This window comes from Epinephelus lanceolatus, chromosome 23, assembly GCF_041903045.1.
Source record: "Epinephelus lanceolatus isolate andai-2023 chromosome 23, ASM4190304v1, whole genome shotgun sequence".
In the NCBI taxonomy this organism is placed as follows: Eukaryota; Metazoa; Chordata; class Actinopteri; order Perciformes; family Serranidae; genus Epinephelus; species Epinephelus lanceolatus.
In genome coordinates, this window is record NC_135756.1 from 28401920 (window position 1) to 28421491 (window position 19572).

General features: G+C 43.2%; 1 protein-coding gene across 24 annotated transcripts in view; it reads right to left on the bottom strand.

Moving 5' to 3' along the window:
- The window catches only part of nav3 (neuron navigator 3), a 544714-nt gene that overhangs the window by 65881 nt on the left and 459261 nt on the right, over positions 1-19572 (bottom strand). For 14 of the 24 annotated variants that reach the window (XM_033615269.2, XM_078165208.1, XM_078165207.1 and 11 more), the window contains 2 exons: positions 12238-12346; positions 531-941 (listed from right to left, as the gene is read on the bottom strand). In XM_033615269.2, coding sequence (XP_033471160.1) covers positions 531-941; positions 12238-12346 — 520 coding nt within the window. Of the gene's footprint in view, positions 1-530; positions 942-12237; positions 12347-17881; positions 19280-19572 lie in introns of those variants that run through there. The other 10 variants (XM_078165210.1, XM_078165209.1, XM_078165202.1 and 7 more) reach the window with 3 other exon arrangements.

Sequence of the window (19572 nt, forward strand, 5' to 3'; positions counted from 1 at the left end):
TCTGTTAAAGATTCAAATATACACATAAATATTCAGTCACTGATTTAAATAGAAAGGCCCCATCACCAAAATTCAACCTGCTATTAGTCTCACTTTGATTAACAATTCTATCAATTTTAGACAATAAGATAAAAAGCTGATTATGAAGATGTTAAATATTTGTTTACATGACTTAAATGGTACCTTGTAGAGTTTTTGGCCCCTAACAACACATGGAGTAATGTGGGTGCTCTATTTGTTTATACCATGCACACATATGCATGCGTGTGAGCACTCAGGTGACACAATTCATATCCTTCAGTTGGTTCATGCCATTCCTCTGGTTGACAGTTGGTGGTAGCAATGCGCAAACAGTGAGGAAGATTTGTAAAAGCGTGTAAGGGTAAAGGATACAGAACATGTTAACATAACATGTGTTGAGTTACATATGTGAATAAGCCTGTAATTCATTGATTGGGCCATTAAAGCAGGAGCTCAGAATTAGTCAGTGCATCAGAGGAAGCCAACATGCTTAGCACTAGTCATCCTACCCGCTGGTGATATCATCCATCCGGCCGTTCCTCCCTAGGATGTCCCCATCACTCATGTACCCTGCCATCTCCATCTGCTTCCCTCCTTCCAGCCCTCCTCCTCCCTTCTCCCCCTGCTCCGCCCCCCTCGCCCCTGCTGCCACGGCTGCTCGCCTCAGGGGGGCACTGAACACAAACCTGGAGGGGTCCGAGTGGCCGCTGTAGCGCCCCGTGGTGGTGCCAGCGCTCGTCGTGCTCGCCCTAGGCGCAGCGTAGCTGCTGGGCATTGAGGGGGCTTCACCTGCCTGGAGACGCGGGGTTTGTGTTTGGCCCAGACGCCAGGCCATGGGGGAGGAGCGTGAAGTGAGGGCTGGTAGACTTCGCCCATTGACCTCAGTGGTTACCGTGGTGTCGAAGGTTGTTTCTAGTGTGCTGTGGAAACAGAGGTGTACAAAGAGCAAAATGTGGGTTAATTTTGATGCAGCAAAAACTGAAAATGATCAGCATGGTATTTTCTAACAGTTTCCAGCCATTCTTAACGGCTCAGCATGGAGAGTTTTGGAAGAAGTGCCTTAAATACACAAACTCAAAACTCTATGTCATTATATCAAGTGCACTCCTGTGTGAAGGGCAAAGCACTGAGGTGAAAGGACCAATCATATTTTAAACAGAGAGCTGTCTACATCAGTCGAGTGCCACTCCCTTCAAATCTGCTGTTTCCTCTAACATTGCTTTGTGTATGTGTGTGTATGCGTGTGTGACCTTCCTAAAGTGCTGTTTCTTCCAGTGTGTTAACTTGAAGGGGGAGGAGAGGAGAAAGTGAAGGCTCCCAGGAGAACATATGTCAGACCGTCACGGTACATCACATAGAGATGGAGAGAGTGAGAGAGAGAGAGACAGCTACTTTTCCATCCAACTATCAAGTGTGTTTTTGCAAACACTTGAAATACCACAGAAAACAAAATCTGAATCAGGTGCATTTTCATCAGCAGGGTTGAAGGAAGTAAATAAACTCTCTGAAATGTCAGAAATATAGATTTAATGGCAGTGTGCAGATCTTTACTGACTTTCCAATCAGGTTTTCTAAATTGTTCTATCACCATTAGCTAATGAATAGCAGGATGAACATGCATCTAGAAGGAGAGATCTTGTGTAGGAGAGAGTGAAAAGTGTGAGTGTGAGAATAAGTGAAATCTTAGCAAATAAAAGCAGCCAAGATAAGGAATCAAACCTGGTGGAGGGAGACAAAGAGGACTGACTCACTATCCTGACAATCCTCCATTAGCCCTGCAACAGTCACTTTATTCTCTAATGTCGTAGAAGGATCTGAACATGTCATCTGCTGTACAAAACACGATTCTCATCTATCAAAGAATGCCTTGCCAGACAACAACAAAATAAATCCGAATTGATTTTTTCAAATTTGCAACAGCGCTACAGAAGTGCAGCGAGTGAGTCAGCAGGATTGCAAATGCAAAACTAATACACTCATGGCCACTCACACACCAAGCCCTGCAGCTTGATGTATCACACTGACACAGAGAGCAAAGCATGGCAGCAGTGGTACCTCGCTTGAGCTCTCTCTGCTGGGAAAACGGGTGCACTACAGTCACATGATGACAGCTACATTCAACACCACAGAGTTGCTCTGATTTGTGTCCTTGAGGATAAGTTGCTTATGTGAACTCCAGGCACAAACATTTTTCTGTAAACAAAATGATGGCGTGCAGAATTATATAAAATACATTTTGCTATGGAAACACGATGAACACATAGGAAAAGTGTAAATAGGATTAAGGCTTTACATGTAATTGTTGCATGGATGCTAACACTATGATAAACTGACTGTCATATTTGATTTAGGCAATATGAGGATATGATGTTTGAACGTTAAAGGGACAGTTCATCCCAAAATCAAAATTACATATTTTTCCTCTCACCCATAGTACTTTTTATGAGTCTAGATTGTTTTGGTGTAACTTACCAAGTGTTGAAGATATCAGCTGTGGAGATATCTGCCTTCTCTCAAATATAATGGAACTAGATGGCACTCGGCTTGTGGTGCTCGAAAACAACAACAACAAAAAAACACATTTGATAAACTCAACAGCAATGTCTCCTTCCAAAAATCATGACCTGGTTACTGAAGATGATCCATAGTCTTTGTTGTGAGCAGTTTCATAAAGGAACTATTTTCTTTCTACTAAAATACATCCATCAACTTTATTACTGTGCAGAAACGTGCATGTGCTGCTAGCTCACCTAGCACTAAAACTAATGTTACAGTTCAACCAAGGAGGATGCCATTACTATTTACATCTCATGTTGTCACAAGCACCCAGGCAGCAATTTTTTTCCCAGTGGCCACATGCAGTACTGCAGCAAAAAAAAAAGAAAAAAAAAAAAAAAGAAATCCTCTGTGTCCTGGAAAGAATCTTCCCCACACACCGCCTTTGTAAAAGAGACATCTGTAAAACAAGGTCAATTATGAATCTGTCCATTCTGAATTTTTTAGCCATGGTGGTTTTACGTTTGTAAAACTTTCCTCAGTCTTTAGAAAATGATTTAAAAATCCGTGACAACATAACAACTGCGCATATTCAGTGGGCCACATACCCAGGAGAAAACCCTGAAGCTAGAAAACTTTTTTGGTGTATGCGCTAGGCAAGCAACTCCATTGGAAGGAATAAGTGCCATCTTGGCATCCAGTATCTAGTTATTACTAAAATCTATGGCAGATATAAGCTTCCTTCTGTGTAGTGATATGGTTGGCGGGTGTAGTTTTGAGTTTTTCAAATGCATTTTTTTGGCGCTTTGAGCACCACAAGCTGAGAGCCATGTAGTTTTGTTACATTGGAGAGAAGGCAGCCATCTCTATGGCCGATATCTCCAACACCTGGTGACTCACACCAAAACAATCTACACTAATAAACAGCACTTACAGGTAAGAAGAAAATAGACATTATTTGATTTCTGTCCCATTATTACATTAAATTGTAGCATCATCAGCAAGTTCATTCTAATGTAAATACACTCATCATCTTCCTGTTCTAACTTAAAAATGATGTACAGCTGCAGCCAATGCTAAAAAGACAATTTATAACATGTTTGCTACCCGGCTGCTGCGATATTGCCTTTGAAAACAATAATTTTAAGGGACAAATGTAGCTGATAATACAGTTGCGATGGAGGACAGTAACTGGATATGTGGGATGAGACACCTTTTTGGATGCCTGCCTCTGTACGCTGGCCTTCATTAGGTGACAAAAGCAACATCTTAAAGCAGTGTCTGGCACATAGCAGTGAGAGAGGTGTGAGAACAGCCTTGTGTGTGTGTGTGTTCGGTGAGAAAGGGCAGAAAGTGCACCCCTGTAATGCCAAGTGTCAACGTGAGAGGGGTAGCGATGCCAGCCATATTCACAACGCATCTTTATCAACACCTTCTAAGACACACACACACACACACACAAAAAAACCCAGTGACACACGCAGTGCTGTGTCAGAGTGCCGAGAAACCAAATTAAACAAACATAAAAAAACAATTGCTTATCTGACAAGTGATCACAGCTGAATATGGAAACACAGAATTAATTTGCCACGGTATGGAAATCAAAATCATTTAACCATTCGTACACAATGTAGCCTGCTAAATCAGCTTATCTTTATCTACAGGAAGCAGAACAGGAAGAAAAAAAGACAGATAAACTGAGGGAGACTGTGTGTGTGTGTTTGTGTGTGTGTGGAGGTGTTGAGATAAATGAGCATGCAAAATGAAGGATAAGGCTGAGCAGGAAGTACAGGAAAGGTGCTGTATATTTTACAAATCTAACCTACCACATATGAACACACATGCTCAACTGAAAACATGAATGATAGTCTATGTATACCATCAACATATCGTTGTAAAATTAACTGCGATCCAGTAAAGGCAGAATATATATCATTGGTGGTTGGTAGACTACATTTCCCATAAACCCTGCTGCTTTTCAAGGATCTTTGCTTTATTCCACTATCTGGTATAGAGCAGAACAAAAAACCCAAATAAATCCTAACAGAGGGAGACGGTTTTGTTTAGCCAAGAGATCAGCAGGAGAAGCATCCATGTTGACAGCAGGGGATTGGTTATTGCTGAGCAATGCTAAATATAAATACACTGGAACTTTCCCTCGCTGCTGCTAATGAGGTCTGAGAGTTTCAACATGGAGTTCTCATGGAGGTTCATTCACTGATCATGGTACAAATGGAATTCTTCAGCACCACTTCAAAGCCTCTCAAATGTCATGTACAATATTAGCCACAAGGTCTTCATAATAGCAGTTTTTTTTTTTATCCTGTATAAAATCCAAAATCCATGATTCTAATACGCACATGTACAATAGCAGCAGCTCAGATTCTCTGTTAAAATACACTATTTGGTAGGGCTTCATAGCAGATTATGATGGAAATCCAATCTGTCCTATGACGGAGAATCCTCTGAGAGCTTAGAAAAGATTTCAACCCACTAGTCTCCTTTTCAGTTGATAATTATTAAGTAATTGACAGAAGGTTTCTTCTCAAGCAGTCATTTTTGGTCTTACTAATAACAATCTGAACTTCATGTAGATCACCCACAACATTTGAACAGTATTAGATTCCAGATTTATTGAGATTAATATATTTTGGAAAAAGTTTTGGTAGTTTTGGCATCTTGTGCAGGCTGTTTTGTTAGTTAGAGACTCTTCTGACAAATTACCATCATCTTGAGTGCACGCCGCACCATAAACTGAGTTATGCTGCCTTCACATGGGGTCATGTTTACCATGAGGAGTGCATATGAACGTCCCCCTTATGTAATATTCTCAACTTCCGAAGTGGAAATTTTCTAAAAGTTAAGTTGTGAGTGGGTTTGCCGATGTTTTCAGAAATAGCAGTTAAGTTAATATATTGAAATTTTAGTTTTATACAGACTTTTTGGCAATTTTCTGTAATGTCTGGGGAAAACGTTGATTTTCGGCATCATCACTTCTAGCCACTGACTGTAATAACAGTAGCATCCATGGTGCCATTGTCTAGCCATTGTCTCGCGAACTTAACCACTCGGATGCCAAGCCTATCGTGTACATGACTTCTCATGTCATAACCACGAGTTCCATTTGAAGGCAGCATTAAATCACAACAAAGACTTACACTGTATTCAAAGTCACTCCCCTGTTCACTCATTTGAAACTCCCTAAAATTTCTTTCTCACCCCTCTGTGTCTCATAGCTGTGAAGCACAGCTTAAACGCAAGTAAACACAAGGTCATGTTGTGAAACGGTGGAAGGTTTAGAAAAATAGATCATGTTTTGGCTTAAAATAAGCACTTTTGTCAGTAACGTGACATAAATTTGGCGTGACAACCATACTGTAACGTTATGTTTAAACATTGTTGACTTTTGGTGTTACACGGGACATGAGCTGTGATCTTCTTGAAAACCTGATTTGTTTGACCCATCCACGTTCCCTCCCTCTCGCCCTATGCAGACTTTCTGGCTCTTTACGCCAATTACCCTCAGCGTCAAATATTGCCATGGATGGGTTTACAACAGAGTTACATTGGAGCCCAATGCATCTCATTAAGACATTAAAGGGTGCCTTTGGGGTCGATATCACATGCTGAGTGGAGTGTCAAAGCATCCTGGTAATGAGAATGGGCAGGTATTACAAACACTTGATACTTTTCTCTACAGTGGACAGTTGAATGAGATGTTAGGCGTTTGAGAAACACCCTTTTGCATCATGATTGACAGATGTAGTGTTGCACTGTTCATGAATTGCATTGTAGGATTGCTGGCAAACGTATACTATTTACTGTCTACCATTAGGTAGTGATTTTTGAAACAGGATTATATTCTGAGCAACATGAACATAAATCTTGTACTGTCACAGCAGCTTTGAAACTAATAAGTATGGTAATTTTAACTGGCATAGTGGACTTAGTCATTTATGATTTTGTTATTGGGACCTATTCAGGCAGATGTGAGTTATTAGTTGTAAGCAGTCTGGTTTCATGACCTGAATTTATGTACAAAAAAGAAGTTACAATGTTAAGATTCAGTTGCGCAATAAAAAAAAAGCAATTAAAACGGCACTGAGATTGAGTTGGATTCGTGTACAGACTAACATGAAAGCAAAACCAAGAGAATTAAAAAAGAAAGAATTACACTACAAATAACAAGTGTTCTATTGTTATGTAAATGATTTTGAGGAAGTGTCATGACTGGGTATTTCACAGCATTAATGTATTCCAGCCTCATTGTAGAACCTAGATATCCAATTTATACACTTTGTAACTCAGCAGCTCACGCTTGATGAGTAACACAGTTATTGCTCTCCAGCTTTTGGAGGCAGAAAATACTGGAATGTGCCACTGCCTTATTTTGTCTGCATGTGTCTATATGCATGTGATGCTGGGTATATATATGCTGTACGTGAGGCAGGCATCAGGACTGGCAGATGTTAAAGCCTACTAAATTGAGAACAATTCACAGCAATTGCTCACTGCTATCACAGCGCACATCTTCAATCTGGACTCCGAGAAAGAGTCCCCGCCCCACCGCCAACTCAGCCATCACTCACACGCATTCACATACACACTCCAGTCAGAACAGCCAAGTCGCTTTCCATCTTCCATCATAGAATGAAAACTCATCTTGTCAAGAAGTGCCTCGTATTACCTTCCTCCAGCTGAATCATGTCACTTCTCCACTCAGTCTGACTGCTCTCACAGGAACATTGTCAGGGATTAAAAAGTGTCTCTGGCTTTGACCTATCATTACTGTTAAGAACGTGTAATTTGGTAGTTTAGCTACACTTTTACTGTACGGTTGCAATCATTGCAAATTGCCTGGCATTGAAGCGTAAGCTAAATGTATATTAAAAAGAAAAACGTGCTCACTTCAGAATGCACACAAATAGGACGGTTATTGTCTTAGTTCTAAAGCAATGAATAATTTAGCCTGCCCAGTTCTCTCCGTTCTCCAAATGTAAACACAAAATAAACAAACTCGACCGGGTGGAGCTATTATGTTCAAAATGTCATCTGGCGGTGGCTGAATCCCCGTGGGACTAGACAGGGATCCCTCAGGCCCCAGCAGACAGAGAGACAAGAGCAGGGGAGATTTCCCTTTTCTGTTTGTTGTGCCAGGTTTGTCCTTGAAGATGACAACATTTCTTCACACATGGAGCTGTCCCTTTTCCCTTCAAATATCAATCAATACCATTTTCCATTGTCTGGATAGGTAAAAAAAAAGCAGTGGGGGGAAGGTGAATGTGTTTTTTGATCAATACAGATTGCCTGTGGAGGCACCGGCATCTCTAAAACATGTTGCGGATGTGAACTAAGCAGCTGTGTCGGCTGCAGTATCAAAGTAGCAAGGTCAGTTCAAAGAGAAAAGGACACGGTTTCAGGGCATCGGAAACCGCAGCTTAGCCACTTAGAGGTTTTTCAACTGGGTCAGAAATTTAAAGTAACATTAGCTGCCACCAGCTCCCAGGCATGCAATTTCGATGTAGATTTGCATAATGCACGTGGAACGTCTGGGAGTCTTTAGGGAAATGTAGCAGAAAGGCCAAACACATAATGATGCAAAACCAATGGTGGAAAGAGCAGATATTAGTGAGCTCCATTATCACCATGGGTAGTACATTGTATCTAAGGTGGCAGTGAACTTAATAATACAGATAGCTTTAGTCAAATGAAGTTACAATATTAAGAGGTAGTGTTTAGGTTGTGTTTCCAATCACTCACGAGACAGATGGGTAAAACATCTGTTTTGAATGTATTCCTTGTCAGAAGATGCCAAAATGCATGCAATAGCAATGCTGTACACATGTTGTTCACATCGGTCATGTGACAAGTAATGGCATAAAAAATGTAACAGATGTCCCACATTTCACTGAAAACTCAGTGAGAATCCTTTTAACACATTCTAATTTTGTACTGGCACTGCAGATGTGCCTAATTTAGTCAATATTCCTGTATTCTGCTCCATTAGTATTAAACGAGCAAGCACACCCTGCGATTACAGCAGCGACCTTTCCCCGCAGCATATGTAAAAGTTGCAGTGGAGGAGTGTGAAGGAGGTGGGTGAGTCAGGGCCCCATGGCTATGTACTGTGAGACAGGGGATAGTCCTTGAGGGTAACAAAGGACAACAAAGATGGCAAAGATTAAAAAAGCCACTTGAAATTGAAAAATGATGGGCTGCCCTTGTGGCCTGGGGTTGAGGGCTGAGGCAACCTGTGTTGCATGTTGTTCCCTAACTCTCTGCCACATCATTTCTTGTCATCTCTAAACTGTCAACTACTGATAAAAAGGCAAAAAAATGTGCCAATAATACTTCAAAATTGAATAATAATGAATGGAAAACATCTTGAGTAAATCTTTATGCTATTTCTCACTGATCAAAACTCCAAAAATCTTAAAATAAGGGAATGATCATGATTACACCTTCACAAATTTGCTTTTATACAAAGCATAGTCTTTCCAGTACCATATAGAGCTAGATTTGTTGAGGTGAATCCTTCCACGAGCACATATGGGCTCAACTGATATTTTGGACATAATGACAACAATTGCTCACTCTCAATCTCAATCTGTCGCAACAAAAAAACATCCAATATTTCGACTTTTTTTCAGTGTAGTCACCCTTAGAGAAAGAGAAAACTCTTAGCAAACCATTTGCTGGAGGGTGACATTATGTCCCTGGCCAAAAATGGCTCAGGCAGACATGAAAAACTGCAGTTGTGAGGCAGACAGCAAGATGCTAACGTTATTTCAATGTCCAATAATGGTCCACTCATACCCTCTGTTGGGGTAGAGTGACGAAGTCCATACAGATAGAAAGTTGTGGTGGATGAATAGATAAAGCATAGGGTCTTCACCCAGGAGACTAGGGTTCAAGTTCCATGTTTACTGTTTGGTCCTGTTAACACTGTATTTCAACATTAGTAGGATGCTCAGGAAGTATGTTCAGCTGACGGCCAGGCAACATCGCTGATGTCGGCACAACTTTCCTTTTGGAACTTTTTTTTTTAACCAAAACAGGACGTCTTGATTGAACGTTCAAACAACGGTCGTTCAACATCTCAATTTTTGCTGGGCTATGGCGGCTGTTGCTGTGCTGGTGGACTATATTTCTGCTTTTATGGCTCCTGCTGGAACACCCAGTCTGCATGAATGGGGTGTAAACAGAAATAGAGGGAGGATCCCAAAGAGAGAGAGCACGGAGAAAGAGAGTGATGAATATGACAGTCATGTCTGCTCGAGCATAACAGTGATTAATTACTTAAGGTCCTTCAAAGCTTCATGGTGATTACAGCCATTTCTTATCCAGGGGAGAGATTAGCACTGTCTGGCCGGGCTTTTGTCATGGATAGAATTGGCATGCACACTCTGAGGCTATCCTTACATTGAGAATATAAACATGTCCGCAGTGGCACACACTCTGAAGTCGACTTCCTTTTTTTTTTTTTTTTTTTTTTCAATGAAATGTAATGGTTGCCTATTGCTTTGCTTTAAAGGATCTCACAGGCACATACATGTGCAGACGCACCATATATGATGCTAATGTTGAGGTATGATGATGCATTTTGCACATATTTAACGCTGTCTGTCCTTGTGCGTAAGATGCATGTGAATGAGACTTAATGTTTCAGACCAATCAAAAGCCTCACACCCAAAACCCATGGTTCCCACTGGATTAAATGGGGTGGTAAGACAATGTTGCTGTATTGATCGCGCCTGGCTGTTAATTCTCTGAGGAAAAAAGAACTCGAAAACAAACACACATACAGACTGCCATCTGTCATGGCTGTCTGCAGCCTGGCCACCATCTTCCTCTGCAAATGGGGCAAAACACACAAAATAATAGACTGAGCGAGAGGCAGAGAGTCGAGCAGGGAACCATTGCCTTAGGAGCTGACATAAACCAATGGATATCATTTTGTCCTCGCATGAGACCGCAGTTTCTGCACTGTTAGATTGTCCATGCAGCCCATGGCTCACAGATGGGACACTTTTTTAAGGTGCTGATTGTCCATCAGCTCCTGAATGTCATTACATGTTTGCCAGCTGGTGAGGAAGGGGACGTCTGTTTTTTAATTAAATCCAGGAAACGTGGAGGGGAAGATGGCATGGTAATAGAGGGAACATCATTAATAGATGGAGACATATCTCCCCGTCGGATCAGTGTGATAAACTGCGCAGGGCGAGTCGGAGGTATCAGAATCAGAACTGCTTTTATTTTCCAAGGGCAACGGATGCACAAGGTAACTGCTGAGATATAAAACTATGATCACAAAGAAAATGTCTTGTTTCTTTTGGGTTATTTTCACTGGTTTGGTCGTGACATGTGTGGGTCTCCTTCAAAGTGTGTTTTTTGTTTTGGCTATGACACATTTAAAGGAAGTTAAACATGTCTCAGCTTCAGACTTGCCACACAATACGTCGGTGTGACAACAGCCTTTAAACGCAGCCCTACAGGCTGCAGATCTCGGATGAGATGATTAAATTCTGTTTTTTTCTGTTGTTCTTGAAGAAAGATGCTATGTTCTTCCTTCGTCTATTTCAAAACAGGTTCCCACATTCTTAACATTTCCCATATTTGTTTGTTCCTGTTGAGAGTCACAGAGACAATAGAATATATACAAGCACTCAACATTTCCGTATTTCTTTCTTTACATGGAACCCAGTTGCCAGAATGAATATTGCCATTGTACATTTCTTCAGACCACAGGTACAGTTAGCGACTAGCTGGTGAACACAGTGCAGCATTCAGGAGCTGAAGAGCCAGATATCTCCCTCAGGAGTTGGTGGAGAGCAGAATGAACCAAACAAGCCAAGTACTGCAAACTTTTCTTATACTCTCCAGAAAGAAAGTAAACTATAGTCGTGATTGTATCACAAGTCTCTCACAAAGGTGGAAGTCTTTTTAAATAAGCACTGGTAGCCAAATTAGTTTTCTCTACATTTGATTTCTTTCTAAAACAGTGTGTCATTGAAGTAGATTGCTGCCTGCAGTGAGCCAGGTGGGGGGTCGATTCTTTGAAGCCGACTAGGCAAAAGCTGCAGTCATGGTCAGACAGAACACAAAGTCACACTAATCTAATGCCAGTGAAAGTATAAATAATGAATTAAACCACATAAGAAGCAGATGGGAGCATTTTTACACTTGAGTTGTGAGATATACATGATCCTATTTGAGGTGTTACATTACACTATTGCCTCAGTTAAATAAGACAGCGGCTTAAAGCCGGGCCGCTCAGTATAATTCCTCAACCCTGAAACAAGTCATGTGGGTTAAATTTTAAAATTCTTTTAAAGATTTATTCTGATTGGTGGGGCTCATTTAAAACTCCTGACTTCATGAATAAAATGCCACTGAGGAAGCAAATTACAACTGTTAGAACAAGGAAGTGGTGACTTTAGACTGTATTTTAGGAGTGAATTACTGCTCAATTTTGCATGTGCTGTGGCTACAGCCTTGACAGTTTACTTAGTTTAAGACTGGAGGGTTGATGGATTGAATCAAGGACTGCTTGAGAAAATGTGGCCAAGAGATATGAATGGGAAACTATACTCTTGTATCTCCAAGACTAGAATCAATCTCTTGTTGTCACTTTCGCCACCAAATGGGCCTTGAAAAAAATCAGACCAGAGTCCTTTACTATTGCCAGTGAGTAAGGGGCAGTACCATCTGTGTGCCTACCTGTGGCTGATCTGTGTCCCCCGTAGACTGGACATGGTTTCTTCCAGGTTCTGCCGCAGGTCAGCGATGTTCTTCACCGTCCTCATGCGTCTTGTCTCAGGATCCTCTCCTGCAGACACACATTTTATATGATTTACTAGGATGTTTGGACCTGCACACACACACATATGCACACACACACAGCAGTCACCCACACCCACACCCACAAAGGCTACACGCACAATATATTAGAAGTGAGGAGGACATCTGACATACAGTATTTTATTGGATGTCACTGAACGCCTCAGTAAGGAAATGGAATGATGACCGATCACGATGACAGCCAGCATGGGTGCAACATCTCTAAACCCCGCGTTGACAATTGGGAAGTCATTCAATGAATCAGCCTGTCAGGCTGCACCACATGCACTTCTTTTAGTCTTATAAAGTGGATACATTATTTTACTCAGTACTGACATTTCCCCTTTGGGCCAATGGAGAAATGTCGTGCCATGACACCGTGCGCTCTGTCAGTTAGTTCGGGACACAGTCGTGCCTGCGAAAGCAAACTCTGTCAGAGCTCCTGTGCTTCTCTGTCAGGCACATCGGAAAACGCTGCCACTTCACTCCACTGTCTTCCTACCCCTCCCTACAGCAGCATGCAGCTAAAAGTCATATGTTTTATGCTCTTCTCAGTGCCGTGTTGAAAATGAAGCACTAGTTTCACTCAGGCATTCGGCCCATTCTGAAGGAGTGCTGCTAATAAGCACAGGGCTGGCAACATTTCAGAAGTGCGAGCCGTGGGCGCACACCAAAGTATCTGCTTGTCCGCTCCAATTAAGCTTTTCGGTTAGCTCGTCAAGCTAGCCCATATCCACAGGCGGGTAACACAGAATGGGTAATTAACAAGTGGCATGAGACACAGAATGGATGGCGGTCACACTGCTTTCCAGTTTTAAGGTGCTTTCAGTAGTCTCAACGGTGGAGATGAATAAGCCGGCAGATCCTTTACAACAAAGCAATGCAGCATTATGGTGAGATGAGTGTGAGAAGCTGAGCTGTGTGCTGGTTTCAGTGCTCCGAGCATACGTACTAACAGCGAGCTACTGTGACTACAGTGACTGGGGCAAATGGGGGCAGATGGGAGCAGTGGTAGGCTGGAGGTTTGAAAAGGCCCCCAGCGACTCCTGTGGCACAGCTCAGTGCCAGGGGGGAGAGGAATAGTTGAGGTATTTATGTGCTGCAATATAAAGCAGGTAGGTATTAAAAATAAGCAGAAAAGCTCAGCCAGTTTTCCCTCGATAACTATGAAGTTCTTAAAAAACAAATTAATTTCAGAGCTGACTTCAGGCATGTGGATAAACTTTCCAGTAATAATGCACAGACTGTATACATTTCTTTTATGTAAAAAGCACACAGTGTGCAATACATTTTTTGGCCTCACTAAAGTTCCTGTCTTTTCCCCTCACTGAAAAATGATTTGTTTAGAACAGACACTGCCACTGTGTACCTGATTTTGCATCAATTTTTTACTGTTTTGGTGTACACTGTATGACAACACACATTGTTGGAGTCATTTTGTAACCAGGTTCAGCCTTGGTGACTGACACTTAATCACTTATTTAACATGCTGTGATTGCTGCAGTTGGTGCAGCTATCTTGGCTGCCTGTCGTGTAGAAAAGCCTTCTTGAAGGGGAACACCAATATGTTATTTTCATGGCCTAGGAAAGGTCAATCAATATCTGTTAACATTAGCTACTCTCTCTCAAAACCAGACACCAGAGAAGTAAGTCAAACACTTGTGATATCATAGGTTATTAAGTTTGAAGCTGCTCCATAGACAGTGAATGAGGCTGATTTTGTGGACCCACAGAATGTTTGTGAAACACAAACTGCACCCATATACATTCCCCTGGGTGCTCTCAGTGTCATCTATAACATCTTTCACCATTCATTGTCTTTGGAGCAGCTCCAGACTTTATATCTTATGACATCATCACAAATTTTGGACTGTCTTAGACAATTGGAATACCATATATGAATTTTGAAAATGGGTCAGTTCCCCCTTTAAGTAAAGGTGAAGTCAACTGACCCTCATTTTCATTTACTCATTTTTTTTTCTAAATAAAATGACCATTTTTTTTTAATCAATCATTTACCTCCTGTTACTTTGAATATGAGGAGAAACTGTTGCTTTCCCGTATGCCTCCACAGTGAATGGAGAATCCAAAAAAGAATTGGGATCATTGGGGACCACTTTAAACAACAGCAAAACTAAAATGTAATGTTTTAGGCAAAATGCATGTGTATGGGAAGTACTGAGCATACAACTGAATAAATGAGGATTGGATAATACTGCACCAGTTTTGTATGAGTTTGTAAATGGATGTTTTGATATAGTTGTGTTGTTGGCCCCAATGACTTACAGTCATGAGGAATCTTCGCTTTTTTGGATTCACCATGGAGGCATGTGAGAAAAAAAAAAGCTTTCTTCATGAATTCAAGGTAACATATGGTGAATTATTGTTGTACAAATGGTCATTTTGCAGGTGAAGTATTCCTTCAAATGCTTTAAAACACCAGTGAATAAAGCTGAAACTGCAGGGACATGAAGCTAGCAACAGTAGCAGATACAGTGAGATTTGTTAGGTGTTCACCTGCCACCAACAACAGGATTCAGTACCGATTAATACTGTTTATAGACAGTTCCACAAAGATCCATTCACTACAATATCTGCATTCAAAAAATCTTTTTCAAAATTAAGTCAAGACATGACCTCAATTATACTGTATCGTACTGAGTGATGACCTCACAGGGTGCAGAGCAGTCTGGTATAATTGAGGTCATGTTTTGTCTTTGCAGAGCAAACAGACCGAGGGTTGTGTGAGGATGAGGTGGTGCGGCATGTTCTTAACCTCTGACCCCACATCAGATTTCAACTCTATGGGCAGTGATTAGAAATCGATGAGGCACGTATGATTTTGTTCTAAAACTTACTAGAAGAAGGAATACACGCAATCACAGCAGCGAAACTGTTCACAGCCAACGCACGGAGGCTTCTGTGGATTGAATTTATTCCTGTCAAGATGGAACACATCTGAAACAGCACTGAGAGACAGAAACTCTCCTTTGAAGCTCAGAATGATGCGCTTTTGTCATTTTTCAGTAGGTTGCAGCTCCTTAAGGAAACGACTCAGTCCAAGCATTGAACGGGGGAATGGATCCCTGGTACAGCAAAGTCAAAGCATCACTGTTATCAGATTTTCTCTTCTTCCCATTCTCGTGTCTTCCTCTCCTCCTCTCACCAGGGCCCCTTCGAGAAAGATCCAATTACAATCCCATTATAAAAGTGACATGAGGAGATCTGGCCCTGGAGCCTCCGTCATGAACGGACACTTCATGCAACATTGAGAAGCAGCCCAAGGCGTGTGTGAGCATTTATGTTTCTTTTGTGTGTGTGTGAGTGTGAACAATTCACTGCAGCACAGGAGCAGGAGTCTCCCCTGCACAGCAGAGAAGAGGCAAGAAGAATTTTCTGTAACTGCATCTCACTTGCAAACCAACACTTTTCACACTCATATACACACACACACACACAGTCACACATTTTGTTCAGTCAAAAACACAATACCTATAAGCAATTTACCAGCTCAGCACCCTTTTGTGGATCAAGAGGAGTGGCAGAAATGTGTGTAGCCAAATCCCCAGTATCTAATACCCAATGTAGTGGCTGCTTATACACATGTATAGTTGGTGTTTTCACTTTAGTATTCAACACTACAGAGTGGTGAGAAGCCACAAAGCTTTCATTTGGATTCAAGCTGCTGCCCAGCTCTTGGCCCTGTGAGGCTGTGAAGCAGCCAAACTGAGACCAGGTCCATGGGGAGGATCGAAAAGGGCACGAAAGGAGGGAAGGTGCACAAACACACACACCTAGACACACACAGTGGGTATAGAGCAAACACTGCTTCGAGATAAACTTGACGCATCAAAATGCAAATGACTGAAATTTGGGACTCACACAGTTACACGCACACACACACACACACACACTCTCCCCAGCACACCCACACACATACTGTAGCAGTGGGTGCCGGCTCACTCTCTCCCTCTCTTTCAATAATGCATGTGAGCTGCTGCTGATGCCCCTCGCTCTAGCTGAATACTATTAGGGTGCCATCCCAGTGTGTAATTATAATACACACATGCATGCCAACACACATACATACACAACTAGACACAACAGTGAGCTAGCTCCAGCCTTGTCGCAGTAGTTTGTCACAAATCAGCCTTAATAACGAAGCTTTGGCTGTCAGTCACCGACAGGCGTGTCACTATGGCAGCTCTCACGCGCACACAGATCGATGCATCCATACATGCAATTTTTACGGCCCTGTTGCTGAATGTGTTTCCTAACAGGCGTCGCGGCACATTGAGAGCTTGTTAATATGCATCAATGACAACTGCTCCCCTGAGGCTGGAAGCTCAAAACCGCCACGACAGCAGCTGGATACTTTGAAAGCCAACTTTGACAGGGTGAGGGAGTTCTTTAAGGATGTAAATGGCCCCACAGATATCTGGATAGATCTCTGGCACACACACAGAAAACTATAGAGAAAAAACACCTGTATGCATGCACAGAGTGCATATGAGCACACACACACACACACACACGCACAAAGGTGTAATAATAAGCTATTGATCATGTTGGCTGTGTGACTCATGGGCAGTGAGGGAGGTTCAAGATAAAGCTGTGCTTTCGCAGTGAGTGAGGTGTTGATTTTCCATCATCCATATCTCAAGGTATTTCTTCTTTATGCTGCATCATGCCTTAACCTGCTTCAACAATAATCTGCTCATTGCCAAAGTTCGCCCTGCTGCGCTGCACATTTTAGTCATAATAATCATCTCTACTGTCACATCATACTTCACTCTCCCACATCCCTTTCCTTTCCTCTCACATCAAAGCCAGGTTTTTACATGGGGGCTCATTCCAAAAGCACAAATCAGACTCCATGTCAAGCTCTCCCAAGCTTCACGTTAATGCAGCTACTGTCGAGGTATGGCAATGTACCTGTAGGTATAGGTTAGACCCCAGCTGCTAAATTCGTAGTGCAGCACTTAACAATGCTGCGCACACAGCAGAGAGCCTCATTTGCAGACTGTGACAGTGTGTGGATGCAAGAGATAAAAAGGATGTGTGCATGTAGAGGGGATCTTTTTATCTGCCTGTGCCCATGAATTCAAATGCTTGTGTAAATGATGTGGGTGAGGATGCCGAGAGTGTGTATGAATTGCACGAGGGAGGGTGTGTGTGTGTGTGTGCTTTTAAAGCCTTGTCTCACAAATTTCTTTTAAATAATGTCTTAAAATGCTAATAGTGTGCCCTGAGAAGTAGTTTCCCTATCATGAGGATTAAGGAAAACCAGCTTATTGAAGGCTTTTTCTGCTCCGACGTTCTTATATTCTGCTCAAGTTTGCATTTTTTAAACTTAACTAAAACTTAGTCACTTCACATTAACATAAGTGTTTTAACTTCCACTAATTTTCCGATTTGTGGTGTTGTCATAGTAATCCTTTCAAGTTGGAGGAATGTAAACCACAAATGATGGTGTGTAATGTCCTCCATACTCATGCTCATTTCCTGGACTGTGTTGACTTACGTGGGCGTGGCTGTGTGTGCAGCACCTGCTCCAGGTCGCCCAGCATCGTCAGGATCACCTCTTTATCCAGCTGAGCTGTTCCCTCACGAGGACCGCCCCCTGAAACCTCCTCCTCTGCCCAATACCCACCGTCCTTCTCCTTGCCTCCCCGCTTCCCTCCACCCCTTCCTGCCGCTGGCTCTTCATCCGAACGCCCGCTGCCGTCTTCATCTGTGCAACCCTCCTCCCTGGACTTCCGTGCTGCCTCAGTCCGTGGGTGGCCGCTATACGACGCCCGTTGTGGGCGCCCGCCTGCACCTGTGCATCGCCAAGGGACTGGGATGAGGGAGTGCTCTGACTGCGAAAGTACCTTGGTGAGGGAGAGCGAAAGGGATCGAGCTCTGGTGCCCCGCACACCTCCACCCCTTGTGACCACCTCCTTCCTGGGGCTTCCCTGCAGGCTGCCTCCTGCTCGCTGTGTGGGGGATGAGTACGACGAAGAGTTCTGAGGTTGTGAGAGACGAGACGGTGGCTCGTCGAGCTCAAAGGAGTAAACTCGCTGCTCGCCATCGCTCAGCAGGGTCAGGTTTGTGAGTGAGCGCTGCTTGATCCGCAGGTTGAGGTTGTCAGGGAGAGGCTGGGGAGGCCGTCGTGCCGGGCTGCCTCCCTGATACACTGAGAACTCTGCTCCTCTTTTCATCTCTGCTCACCGCTCCCCTCCCTTTTCCCGGCTTACCTTTTCACCACTGGTGGCTCAGTGAGTAAAACTACTCATGCAAGTGGGTCTACCTGTGCGTAGCTCTCTGTTTCACATCTTGGCTGCGCTGTCAGTGGGAGAACAGATGGAGGGAAGGAGGAACCGGAGGACGGAGGAGGCAGAGAGATGTGTCCCCACGTCCCACGCCTCCCGACTGCGGTCCAGGCTTCAGAGGGCTGGAGGGAAAGCAAGCGCAGGGCGAAGATTGGAGAGGAAAGCTCCCTCTCAGGCATGTAGGTAGAATCCAGATCCATCCTTGAGCCAGTCCATGCTCATGGTCAGACGTTGAGCCAGACACAAACACTTATTTCGTCCACTCCTTCTCCTTGTCCTCATGCTTTCTGTCAGTCTTCTCCCCTCTTTTCTCCTCCTTCACCACAGTCAGGGGCGTGGATGAACGAGCCGCTACATCTCCCTTCCCTCACTAACACGTTCTCTCTCCCTCCCGCGCTCACTCTATTTATCTTTTCCCTCACTAAACGACAGTCTCTTTTCATTCACTCTTATCTCCCTCCCTCCACCTTCTGTCTCTCCTTTTAATTACCACCTCTCCGTCACACTTCTCCTGCCTCCCCTCTGACTCTCTGACAGTCCCTCTCTGCTCACAGTGGAGAATGAACGGGTGGTGAAGCCGGCGGACGGGCTCACATAGCTCTCGGTCTGCTTGTTCATTCCTGCATGCAGCCTGCAGTACTCTCTCTCTCTCTCCCTCTCTCTCTCAGCCCTCCTTCTCTGTGCTTATCACCCTCTCTTTCTCTTAATCCTTCTCATTCTCTCACTTTGTGCTCACTTCCCTCCTCTTCCTCACCCCTTATCTTCCCTCCCTCGCACTATCATTCCCCCCACTCTTTCTGTCTCTCCATCTTCCCCTCGCAGTGTGACAGTGAGTTGTTTGGACAGCAGCACCTGTATGCTTGCAGCCCCTGCTGCACCGCACCGGCCAGCCTGACTTAAT